The sequence below is a fragment of the Colossoma macropomum genome, unplaced genomic scaffold, assembly GCF_904425465.1.
Source record: "Colossoma macropomum unplaced genomic scaffold, Colossoma_macropomum, whole genome shotgun sequence".
Taxonomy (NCBI): Eukaryota; Metazoa; Chordata; class Actinopteri; order Characiformes; family Serrasalmidae; genus Colossoma; species Colossoma macropomum.
The window spans coordinates 12,859,938-12,873,192 of NW_023494795.1; the positions used below are offsets into that span (position 1 = coordinate 12,859,938).

The 13,255-nt window shown below is 42.1% G+C and overlaps 1 protein-coding gene across 3 annotated transcripts in view; it reads left to right on the forward strand.

Annotated features, from left to right (window-relative positions):
* Positions 1-13,255, forward strand: part of cracd (capping protein inhibiting regulator of actin dynamics) — a 28,497-nt gene that overhangs the window by 12,817 nt on the left and 2,425 nt on the right. For 2 of the 3 annotated variants that reach the window (XM_036581501.1, XM_036581500.1), the window contains exons 2-7: positions 7,622-7,790; positions 8,127-8,259; positions 8,477-8,638; positions 9,268-9,480; positions 9,584-11,933; positions 13,014-13,204. In XM_036581501.1, the coding sequence (XP_036437394.1) occupies positions 8,218-8,259; positions 8,477-8,638; positions 9,268-9,480; positions 9,584-11,933; positions 13,014-13,204 (2,958 nt within the window). In that variant the 5' untranslated portion in view covers positions 7,622-7,790; positions 8,127-8,217. Of the gene's footprint in view, positions 1-5,929; positions 5,968-7,621; positions 7,791-8,126; positions 8,260-8,476; positions 8,639-9,267; positions 9,481-9,583; positions 11,934-13,013; positions 13,205-13,255 lie in introns of those variants that run through there. The other variant, XM_036581502.1, reaches the window with a different exon arrangement.

Consider the following 13,255-nt stretch of genomic DNA (forward strand, 5'->3'; position numbering starts at 1 on the left):
CATCGTCTAATAAAGTCACTTCTTGCACCTACTTGGAGTCAGCCCATTGGTATGCGCCTGCCCACCCACACAGACCTTGACTACAAAGTTCACGTAAAGCCGAAGTCCTCCATCTATCCTGAGTATAATTGTCGTGTGGTACTTGAGTAAAGTGGTCTGTAAATATTGGTCTGTAAAGAGAGTGGTGTGAGTATATGTGTACAGCGGTGTTGAGGAGAGTGGTCTGAGTATATTTGTAGAGCGGTGTTGAGGAGAGTGGTCTGAGTATATTTGTAGAGGCGTGTTGAGGAGAGTGGTCTGAGTATATTTTCAGAGCATTGTTGAGGAGAGTGGTCTGAGTATATTTGTAGAGCCGTGTTGAGGAGAAGGGTCTGAGTATATTTGTAGAGGCGTGTTGAGGAGAGTGGTCTGAGTATATTTTCAGAGCGGTGTTGAGGAGAGTGGTCTGAGTATATTTGTAGAGCCATGTTGAGGAGAGTGGTCTGAGTATATTTGTAGAGCCGTGTTGAGGAGAGTGGTCTGAGTATATTTTCAGAGCGGTGTTGAGGAGAGTGGTCTGAGTATATTTGAAGAGCGGTGTTGAAGAGAGTGGTCTGAGTATATTTTCAGAGCGGTGTTGAGGAGAGTGGTCTGAGTATATTTGAAGAGCGGTGTTGAAGAGAGTGGTCTGAGTATATTTTCAGAGCATTGTTGAGGAGAGTGGTCTGAGTATATTTGTAGAGCGGTGTTGAGGAGAGTGGTCTGAGTATATTTGTAGAGCGGTGTTGAAGAGAGTGGTCTGAGTATATTTTCAGAGCATTGTTGAGGAGAGTGGTCTGAGTATATTTGTAGAGCGGTGTTGAGGAGAAGGGTCTGAGTATATTTTCAGAGCGGTGTTGAGGAGAGTGGTCTGAGTATATTTGAAGAGCGGTGTTGAGGAGAGTGGTCTGAGTATATTTGTAGAGCCATGTTGAGGAGAGTGGTCTGAGTATATTTGTAGAGCGGTGTTGAGGAGAGTGGTCTGAGTATATTTGTAGAGCGGTGTTGAGGAGAAGGGTCTGAGTATATTTTCAGAGCGGTGTTGAGGAGAGTGGTCTGAGTATATTTGTAGAGCCGTGTTGAGGAGAGTGGTCTGAGTATATTTGTAGAGCCATGTTGAGGAGAGTGGTCTGAGTATATTTGTAGAGCGGTGTTGAGGAGAGTGGTCTGAGTATATTTGTAGAGCGGTGTTGAGGACAGTGGTCTGAGTATATTTGTAGAGCCGTGTTGAGGAGAGTGGTCTGAGTATATTTGTAGAGCGGTGTTGAGGAGAGTGGTCTGAGTATATTTGTAGAGTGGCGTTGAGGAGAGTGGTCTGAGTATATTTGTAGAGCGGTGTTGAGGAGAGTGGTCTGAGTATATTTTCAGAGCGGTGTTGAGGAGAGTGGTCTGAGTATATTTGTAGAGTGGCGTTGAGGAGAGTGGTCTGAGTATATTTGTAGAGCGGTGTTGAGGAGAGTGGTCTGAGTATATTTTCAGAGCGGTGTTGAGGAGAGTGGTCTGAGTATATTTGTAGAGTGGCGTTGAGGAGAGTGGTCTGAGTATATTTGTAGAGCCGTGTTGAGGAGAGTGGTCTGAGTATATTTGTAGAGCGCCGTTTTATGGTCTGAGTATATTTGTAGAGTGGCGTTGAGGAGAGTGGTCTGAGTATATTTGTAGAGCGGTGTTGAGGAGAGTGGTCTGAGTATATTTGTAGAGCCGTGTTGAGGAGAGTGGTCTGAGTATATTCGTAGAGCCATGTTGAGGAGAGTGGTCTGAGTATATTTGTAGAGCGCCGTTTTATGGTCTGAGTATATTTGTAGAGCGGTGTTGAGGAGAGTGGTCTGAGTATATTTGTAGAGCCGTGTTGAGGAGAGTGGTCTGAGTATATTTGTAGAGCCATGTTGAGGAGAGTGGTCTGAGTATATTTGTAGAGCCGTGTTGAGGAGAGTGGTCTGAGTATATTTGTAGAGCGGCGTTGAGAGCGGTCTGAGTACATTTGTAGAGCGGTGTTGAGGAGAGTGGCCTGAATATATTTGTAGAGCCATGTTGAGGAGAGTGGTCTGAGTATATTTGTAGAGCGGTGTTGAGAGTGGTCTGAGTATATTTGTAGAGCAGTGTTGAGGAGAGCGGTCTGAGTATATTTGTAGAGCGGTGTTGAGAGTGGTCTGAGTATATTTGTAGAGCAGTGTTGAGGAGAGTGGTCTGAGTATATTTGTAGAGCGGTCTTGAGAGTGGTCTGAGTATATTTGTAGAGCGGCGCTGAGGAGAGCGGTCTGAGTATATTTGTAGAGCGGTGTTGAGGAGAGTGGTCTGAGTATATTTGTAGAGCGGTGTTGAGAGTGGTCTGAGTATATTTGTAGAGCAGTGTTGAGAGTGGTCTGAGTATATTTGTAGAGTGGCGCTGAGGAGAGCGGTCTGAGTATATTTGTAGAGCAGTGTTGAGAGCGGTCTGAGTATATTTGTAGAGCGGTGTTGAGAGCGGTCTGAGTATATTTGTAGAGCAGTGTTGAGAGTGGTCTGAGTATATTTGTAGAGTGGCGCTGAGGAGAGCGGTCTGAGTATATTTGTAGAGCAGTGTTGAGAGTGGTCTGAGTATATTTGTAGAGCGGTGTTGAGAGTGGTCTGAGTATATTTGTAGAGTGGCGCTGAGGAGAGCGGTCTGAGTATATTTGTAGAGCAGTGTTGAGAGTGGTCTGAGTATATTTGTAGAGTGGCGCTGAGGAGAGCGGTCTGAGTATATTTGTAGAGCAGTGTTGAGAGCGGTCTGAGTATATTTGTAGAGCGGTGTTGAGAGCGGTCTGAGTATATTTGTAGAGCCGTGTTAAGGAGAGTGGTATAGACACTCTGAGTGGCGCTGAGTGCTGCTCCTCTGGCAGAGTGGTGTCCAGTCCACTTACACGCATCAATGACTGAGCATGCCTGCAGCACTGCATTGTGGGCCAGTGAGACAGGGTAGCAGCAGGGAACACACTACAACATAGATGGAGACAGAGAGACAGAGTTAGAGAGAGAGATGGAAAACAGCAGGATTTGTTTACCTTCATGAGAGAAAGACAGAAAGATTACAGTGGTTTAGTCTGAATACGAAAGTCAAAATACTATATTTAAATAAAATGTGTGATGAGTTAAGTAGTGCGGAGTGATGTATTGTTTATACTAGTATTTAGGACTTGTTTTGAGGGGTGGGGGCACACCACGTTAAAAAAATACTAAAACAATTCCTCTTGTAAAACTGCCATTCCTCTGTTCTGTACCTTTTGGATTAATATTATTTTATCACGCAAGATGTTTCTTATTGATATTTTAATTCCACTCATATTGAGATATACACAGTGTTGCATTTGATGAAAGAACTGTTCCACAACGAAAAACAACACAAAGCCACTGTAAGATTGTTTATATTCATATAAGCTGTTTGTATTTGTAGTTGGCTGTTGCTGCTGATAAGCCAACATGGATGTTAATGCCTTGTTATTAAAGGAGAAACTGATTATTGGTGTCTAGGCGATCACAGTATAAGATGAATGATATCTAAAAAGGCCTCTTTCCTGGTGTAAAAACAGTGAAGTATACCTACGGCTTGTAACCACTTTACCATCCTGCGTGAGTTTTTTTTTTTTTGTTTGTTTGTTTTAATTTGACCACTGCCACTATACCAGCACTGGTGTACCACTATGAGACTGATTATCATTTGCAGCAATATTAATATGTAACAACATAGAACTGCAACTGTTTGCCATTGGCCGAGTGCTTCTGATTGTTTTGAAAGAACTATTCAGAATACATTAAAGCTAGGTAATTAGCAGCTTGGTGTCTAGTTAAAATTTACAGTGTTGTTTCAAGGTCAAGTTCCCTTTGGTGTGGGTAAAAAAAATGTTACCTATATTCATACAAACTTAAACTTCAGCTGACACTGTGATATATTTGGAAATGTTCTCGGTATGGCCCAGCACTAGACTGAAGTCTCAATGAGACTGAGACTAAATAAAAATGACTGAATGGTTCAGCACCAGCACATTGCAGTCAGTGATGAGCACATGACTCCAATTGTCCACTGTTGTCATTCTTCCACTCTTCCTTTGTGCAGTAACACACTTAATGTGTAACCTTACACTGCTTTCCACTTTTAGCCTGTAACAGATCCCCCTGTCCCTAACTGCATTTATTCAGCCAGTGGTGTAGAGTGGCCCTGTAACCCCAGCTAGTAGGAGCCTCGGGTGCTCCTACTACACAGAGAAAGAGATCACACACACATACACACACGCATACACACTGCTCATACAATGTGCATATGCACACACAGACATAGACACGCACACACACACACACACACTGCTCATACAATGTGCATATGCACACACAGACATAGACACACACACACATGCACACACACTGCTCATACAATGTGCATATGCACACACAGACATAGACACGCACACACACACACACACATACACTGCTCATACAAATGTGCCCATGCACACACACACATAGACACACACACACACACACACACACACACACAATAAAACACAAACACAAACTGCTTACACATGTGCCCATGCACACACACAGACATAGACACGCACACACACACACACACACACACAATAAAACACAAACACAAACTGCTTACACATGTGCCCATGCACACACACAGACATAGACACGCACACACACACACACACACACACACACACACACACACACATAGACCCACATACACATACATATACATACACAAACTAATTGCTTACACACGTGCCCATGTACACACACAGACAGACAGACACACACACGCACACACACACACAGGTGTAACTTTGTGTTGAATACTGGAGGCCCTCCTTTTGGGGTCTGCTGGACAGGCAGCCACAGTAAAAATGGCAAAAGCTGTTAAACACTTTTTGGAAATATGCAAAAACATAAGGATCTCACCTCTGCAAGAATTACAACCTAAATATACAATACTGTTTGGTCTTAGTGATATAACAGGATATACTAACACTCTTTAGGTAAGTCCAAACTATGGTCATTTCTACTGGGTCAAATAAATGTTGTGAATGTATATATTTTTACTATTCAGAACAGCATAAAAGCGCATGAATTGTGTCTTTATATTACGTATTGTCACTGTCAGAACTAAACCTTGTATCTACATTTTTGTCATTTTAAATTTTTTCTAATAATTTGGAAATTATGTTTGCCCTTTACACAAACACACATTTTCTAAACCACTTATCCTTCTGATTCACGGGGGGTGCTGGAGCTTATCCCAGGGGTCAATGGGCAGAAGGCAGGATACACCCTGGACAGTTCGCGAGTCCATCGCAGGGCAGACAGTCAGACATATACATTCACACACACACTCACTATCTTGCCACTCATATATATAATGACATAATAAATGTCTTTCTTATATAGTAACATGTCAAAATCTGTGCTAAACGCATCAAAAGAAATACCATCACTCATAGCAACTTAGCTCAATATGATGTGCTTGACAGGAGGACCTCAATGAGAAGCCAGACAAGGTTTAAGCTTCAGTTTCCCACTCTGGGCATTAGCCAGTTTTTAGAACTGGGGAGCTGGCAGCAAAAATATTTTATGCAGTATTTATTATGTAAGTATTAACAGTACTTATTTTTACTTCTGTCGCATTTTATCATAATTAATAACAAGGTTGTAAAACCCCTCTCCCTCCCCCAAGGAATTTACACGTACACATATACACTTACATACACACACACATGCATGTGTGCACATTCAGCATTAGTATTTGGAACTGGTCTCTTATCTCTCCATCTGTCTGGTGTTTATGATTGAGTGTAACTGTCAAGTTTAGACTTACAGAAATACCCAATTACAAGTCAAAGGTCCTTCTCTTATCTTTAACATTAACACTTTAACAATCACACAGTGACTTGCCAGTAACTGAGTACATTTGGGAAGGAACAACTGCAGATGGTAGGTTTGGTTTGTCTTAAGTACTTAAGATAGCGCTTTTGGTGGAATGCAGTTTTGATATTAAACCTACACGAGCAATAATTATACAGAATTAAATACCGTTCAAAATTATCATCTGATTCTTAAGGGAAGGAAGTCAAGAAATCAGCCAAGGTTTGTCTTGGGTGAAGATAATATCAACATTTGTAGCCATTAAGCTTAAATGTTTCTGTACTTCGGTGTTTCTGAAGTAACTGGGTTGTAGTTGTAGTTGGGTGTTTCTGAAGTAACTGGGTTGTAGTTGTAGTTGTAGTTGGGTGTTTTTGAAGTAACTGGGTTGTAGTTGTAGTTGGGTGTTTCTAAAGTAACTGGGTTGTAGTTGTAGTTGGGTGTTTCTGAAGTAACTGGGCTGTAGTTGTAGTTGTAGTTGGGTGTTTCTGAAGTAACCGGGCTGTAGTTGTAGTTGTAGTTGGGTGTTTCTGAAGTAACCGGGTTGAAGTTGTAGGTGTTTCTGAAGTAACTGGGTTGTAGTTGTAGTTGGGTGTTTCTGAAGTAACCGGTTGTAGTTGTAGTTGGGTGTTTCTGAAGTAACCGGGTTGTAGTTGTAGTTGTAGTCGGGTGTTTCTGAAGTAACCGGGTTGTAGTTGTAGTCGGGTGTTTCTGAAGTAACCGGGTTGTAGTTGTAGTTGGGTGTTTCTGAAGTAACGGGTTGTAGTTGTAGTTGGGTGAATTTGCTCAGTTAATACCTTGCATAATTACAACCGCTATGGTCACAGAATTTTGAAGTTTGAATCAAGTATCTGAATCCAACACATCTTGCAGAGCTTATTTGTTTTTTTAAAGAATGGATACTGATAAATAATTGATTCTTGTGAGCAGGCGAGTTAGATATGGCCTTAGAAGACCTGCAGGACTGTTCTCTTTCGTACTAGCCTGCATCCGTTCCCCAACCCTAAATGTCTGGCACTGAAACATGGTTCCATTCATAATTTAATATGCCTATACAAATAGCCGGCACACCTATCCTTTACCACTGCTTGTACTGCTCTTCAAGTTCAAAATGATCACAATAACAAGTTGCCATCATGTGTGCTTAATAATATGTTTGTTGAAGTAAAAGCATAGTTAAAATACTGCTAGTTTGCTGAATAAAGTAACTTGAGGAAGCTTCTCTTTGCGTCTCTGTGCTTAGTTGACTATGTGTCTTCTCCTTAAGCCGAGGCATTTTAGTGTTAGTTTTGCAGAGAGTTGTTACATCACAAGAAAACATGCTTTTTCCTTGTCTTTACGGCCTTTTGAGTATTAGAGACTGTATAATATTGTCCTTTATGGAGTTTCTGTCAGAAGGAGAATGCAACTTTTATGATTATAGTGCAGATTTCATCGTTTATGAACCAGCTTGTATGTAGTGTAACAGTTCTCTCTTTAATCCTCATCTCTGATCAGTACATCTAGTGAGTGATTTGCTACTCTGTCTATATGAAATGCATCATTTTCTCTGAGAGATAAAAGGGAGGGTACGTCAGCTTTCAGTGAAAGAAACCAGTGTGTATCGATAAGTACCTGTACAACAGTATTTACACATTAATCAACACATGCTCACAATTAAAACACGGCATTGTTTAACGAGGGTAGGTGAATTATCAGGTGTTAATATCTTTGTTCCCTCCTGCAGACCGGCGACGGCAGGGCAAATTCCAGCCATTCCGACGCTTGTTTGGGAAGAAGAGGAGGAGGGAGACAGAGCGAACTTTTGAGGAAGCAGAACTCAAACCTAGCCATTCCACTGGTGATGTGTGCAATGGGGGGGTTTCGGGCCATGAAGAGATCAATCAGCATTTGAGGTGATTTGCTCTGTTCACTATAGTAAAAATGTACCTTGAAAGGATTTAAGTTCTGTGAACAAGAATTAAACCACTGAATGAAAACTTAAAATATAATCCTACTTTGACACTGGACTTTTTTTTTAAATAATGATCTTTGATAGATTCTTTTGCTCTTTTCGCTCCCTTAATATGGCAGTGAAGAGAAGAACAGATTAAAATTTCAGTTGAAATCTAGGATCATGTACACTAACTATTCCCCTCAATACAAGTTGGTGCATCTGTTTCATAATTTGCTTCCTTATAAAACATGAGAGGGTAAACAGTTACCTAACAAGTGTTGTTGTGTGAATGCAGGGAGCTAAATCCCCTGGGGTCTCGCGCTTTTTCACACGAGAGCGTCTTTATCCCTGAGGATTCTGTAGAGAAGCTGTGCTCGGAGCAGACCATGTCTCAGGAGAACGTCTCGGACAAAGTTAGGAACCTACAAGTGAGTGAACTGTATGTACATTCATGCGCGGTTTAATTACAAGCATATTTATTTTCTCACACTCAGAAGAGGAGTTATTTGTATAACAAGACTGGGGAATAATAGCGACAACAGACACAAAGCAAGGAAAATAATAGTAATAAAGCTCTATCTAGCTCCCTTTACATTGACCTTTCCTGTAACTGAACCCTACATCCTGATATTTTCATCTACACAGAGACAGATAGCGCACAACATAAAGTTTGGCCAGAAGCCCCCGTCACTGCGGAAGAGTGAGGGAGATGAAGGTAGCTCAGATGAAGAGGAAATACCAAGAAGTCCGCTCCGAGTCCTGGCACAGGTGGAGACGGAACCACAGGAAGCCGAGGCCTGGGAAAAGGTAAGAACAAAACCCTTGAAGATTGGTAGACTGTCATTATAAGCGTACCCCGCCCTAGTATTGAACCCCTCCCAAACAGAGGCAACTGTTCTTCTTTCTGTCTTCAAAACTATTAAAGTTAATGATCTGTGAGTGCATATTCTGCTGCATTGATGAAATTGATCTCTGTACTAAATATATATATTTTTAATGTAGACTGAATGAGGGAAATATGTTGTATCTATAATTTCTTAAATGGGCAGGTTTGGATATGATTGCTGTCAGAACAAAACCTCATATCTCTAAAATGGTAACCTCATAGGAGAAGGAAAAGAAAATATTCTTAAGTTTTAATGGAAATTAATGTAAAAAAATGTTGGGCTGTTTCTGTTCACCAAGAAATTTTGAAACAATATAAAAAGCACCTGGTGTTTTCACATTATGGGAAAAAATTAAATCAAGCAAGCAAGCAAAGTTTATTTATATAGCTCTTCAACAAAAATGTAGAAGAGTCCAAAAATTTACAGAAAGGTGGCATGGTGGGCATTTCACCATAACTGTTCTTTTTCTTTAATTTTAGATTTTGTTTATAGACCTTTTCGAATGTTCAGCATTTCTTTATCGACTGCTTTTCTCCATTTTATAAACAGGTTTCGTCTATTACCCATGATGTAGCCCAACACAAGACTCCTGTAAAATCCCCTCGCACCAAACGTCCACCTCCCCCTGGCACAATTGAGTCAATTAACCTGGATGCTGTTCCACAGTCAGGTCCACGCTTGGACAACACTGCTGCCAAACATAAACTATCTGTAAAACCCAAAAACCAGCGAGTTTCTCGCAAGCACCGTAGGTTCACACAGGTAAGAAATAACATGGTCTTTTCACATCCATTTGGGGCCACTAGGATTGTTGGGAACTTCTTTTTGTTTCACAATGACAAAAATAATGTCTTATGTATTTTAGGAGCTTCTAGAGGCAGATCTTGCAGCAGTACTGCAGGAAGAGACTGATTTGCACAAAGTTGTAGATGAATCAGGAGTCTGGAGAGAAGAGTACGCAAGAAGTCATGGGGCCAGAGATGACCATGAGTTTCCAGAAAAATCCAAGAAGCAGCGACTTCAGGAAGAGGAACAGGAACGCCTTGATCTTCAGAGGAGGCGGGAGCAAGATGAAGAGAGAAGGAGGGAGGAAGAGAGGAGAGCTGAGGAACTGAGGCTGGAAGAAGAGAGAATTCGCAAGTTACAAGAAGAAGAACGCTTGCGACGGGAGGAAGAGGAGAGAAGACAGTGGGAGGAAGAAAGGAGAAGGAAGGAAGAAGAGGAAAGAAGAAGGAGGGAGGAGGAGCAACGTTTGAGAGAGGAGGAAGAGAAGAAGAGACGTGAGGAAGAAGAAAGAAAGAAGAGAGAAGAAGAGGCGAGAAGGAGAGCAGAGGAGGAAAGAAGGCAGCAGGAACTGGAAGCAGAGCGCCTTCGCATGGAGGAGGAAAAGAGAAAGAAAGAGGAAGAGGAGAGAAGGAGGAAGGAGGAGGAGGCAGAAAAACAAAGGCTTCAGGAGTTAGAAGAGCAGTGGCGCAGAGAAGAGGAAGAGCGTCTTCTTGAGGAACAAAGAAGAAGACAAGCAGAGGAGGCTGAGCAGAAAAGACTGACAGAAGAATTGAAAAAGAAGGAAGAGGAGGATAGAAAGAGACAGCAAGAGGAGGAGAGAGCTGCTGAAGAACAGAGAAAAGCAGAGGAGCTGCGATGGAGGGAGATGGAAGAGAGGCAAAGACCCTTCACTTTCAAAGTATCTTCAGGAGAGAAGCAAATCCTCTTCCAAAAGGTCAACCTCACCCCAGTGACTCCGTTACCTGGTCAGCAGGGTGACACAGCTGATGAAACCAAGGAAGGCAGTCCAGGAGGTGCTGATTCACCAACTTTATCTTCATCCCTGTATGTTCCTCACACTGCTATCTTAGTAACTGGTGCGCAGCTTTGTGGAACTGCAGTAAATCTTGATCAGATAAAGGATTCAGCCTGCAAGTCTCTCCTTGGTCTGTCTGAGGACAAAAAAGCCATGGGCACACCACCAGTGAAGAGCAAGACATCGCCTGATCGCAAATCTGGGAAAACAAAATCGTTGAATGAATCTTCGTTGTCTGTAGATCAGTCCAGTGCTGCTGTTCTAGCAGAATGGGCCAGTATTCGATCCAAGATTTTTAAAGGTGCCGAAGACGGAAAATACCAGGAATACCCAGATCAGAACCGTAAGCAGGGGCAAAGTCGAACAACAAGCGAGGACCTGAATCAACCCCCTTTCTCTCATGCCAACCTCAGGAAGACCATGTCAGCAAGCGCCAAATTTTCCATCACTCCAGCCAGAAAGAAGTTTGCTGACTCCAACAGGAATTCTGAGGTCTTCAGTCAAGATGACAAAGAAATAGAGAAGGTTGATTCACTGTCTACAGATTCAACACCCAGCCAGCCTCTCCACTCACCTTCCTCAGCTGCCAAGGCTCAAATCAAGGGAGGAAAGGCAGTCCGCATCTCAGACAGTGCTGAAGAATGCAAGTTTGCCAAAGACCTCCCTTCCTTCTTGGTTCCAAGTCCACCACATGGATCCCCCAAATCCCTGAGGTCTGAAACTATGTCCGCCAGCCAACTGAAGGCTGGGGTCATGGACACAAGCGACGATGGAGATCAGAGAGACCAGAGTGGCGACGAGAGGCCCTCACCATTTGGGATCAAGCTTAGAAGGACCAATTACTCGCTTCGCTTCCATAGTGAACAATCCAGTGAGAAGAGGAAGAAAAGGTACAGTGCAGGTGATAGTTTTGAAGGGGTTCCAGTGCCCCTTACTTCCACTGACCAAGACTCGGACTCCTCTGCATTCTCTGAGAAGACCAGTCCTAAGTCTCCACTCCGAGAGACTGATGGAATCAAACTTCAGGCAGTCTCCAGTGTAGAGTCACGGTCCAAGACCAGCAGAAATACTTTGAACTCCGTAAGTAATGAACGTGACAAGCTTGTCAAACCCCCGCTTTATCAGAAACCTGCCACATGTCCCAGACCATCCGAAGGTGCCACACCTCCACCATCTCCACTACCTAAACCTGGGAGAAGGACTTCTGGGGATACGCCTTCTCAGAGGACAGAAGGGCCAGAATTGGCAGCTGCTGAAGAGTCCAGTGATCGTAAAGAAGACTCCTCAGAATCTGTGCAGAGCCAGAAACATGGTCAGGGGGATGATGAGCCAAAAGAGAAAAAGTCTTTCTTTCCTTCCATCAGCATCCCCTGGAGGGAGAAAACGGACCGGAAGACTGAGCTCATCAGAAGAGGTTGGTGGGAAATTAGTTTGTCATGAGAATCCTTTATGATATTGGTGCACTTATATTATACTTATGCAACACAAGCACTTATTATACTTATGCAACACAAAACTATGCTGACTAGTGATGCACTGAAATGAAAACCTTTGGCCAAAACAAAAACCCAACTTCAGCTGAAAACAGAAACAGAAAAAGCTGACAAATAAAACAATTTACAGAATTCAGTGTTCTAGACAGTAGAGAACGGTTGGTCATCCAAATCCAAGGCAATAGATTCCATTGTTCTTTAATTATACCTTTGGTACTTTTATTTGTGAATTTATCCATTTATCATTTCAAAAACTGAGTCTTCAGATAGTGTTAACTGGTGGCAACTTTCCTTTCTGCTTTTGTTGTTTTGCTGTGGTATCAAAACTGTAGTGGAGAAATTCTTCAGTGTTGTATCTCCTTTTTCAATATTGATATGAACAGAGGTTATAAATTGCTGGTAGAAAGTATGAAATAGCACAACATGGCTGATGTGTTCACTCTCCTGCTATTGAAATGTGTCTCTACTGACTGCCATAGGAGAGTAAATGGAACAGTGTTTTTAATCTATTTTTCATTTATATTATCATTAAAATTATAGCAAAAGTTTTAGGTTTTGAAACTTTGTTGGAGGCCTATTTCATCTTTTCCTTAAAGATTAAATAGGCCCACAACAAATAGGCCTTTTTATTCTTTTTCAATCTAATCCATTTATCTCATTCCAAAATGCTCTGAAATTTTGGCCATCAAAATATTTACGGTCAAAAAACCAAAGGGACATTTTTGGCTGGTCATTTTCCATGGCCAAAATTTCTATGCATTTCAGAAAGCTAAACAGGACAACTATTACAGTGTATCCCTAATTCTAACCATTGACAATAATTCTATTCCAGTACATACAAGTAAAAAATGCATTGTATTATACAGACAAACAACTCAGTATATAACAAGCAGAAGCGTATAATCTCACCTACATACACCAGTCGTCATTAAGCTAATCAAATCATTGCTCTGTGTCTATTTCATATATGTATTCGTGCTGTGTTCTTCTGTCCTCTACAGAAAAGCCTTCACTTCAGAGCAGGCATTCCCTGGACAGCTCACGGGCACAGGAGAAGGAGGCAGGACCGCTATGGATCACTCTGGCCTTGCAGAAACAGAAAGGTTTCAGAGAACAGCAACAGAGCAGGGAGGAAAGGCGGAACCAGAGAGAGGCCAAGCTGGCAGAGAAACAGGCCAAGGACAGAGAAAGTGTACGTAAAAAAAGAAACAGTGGCAAACAGATCAATTCTACTTGTAGTTCA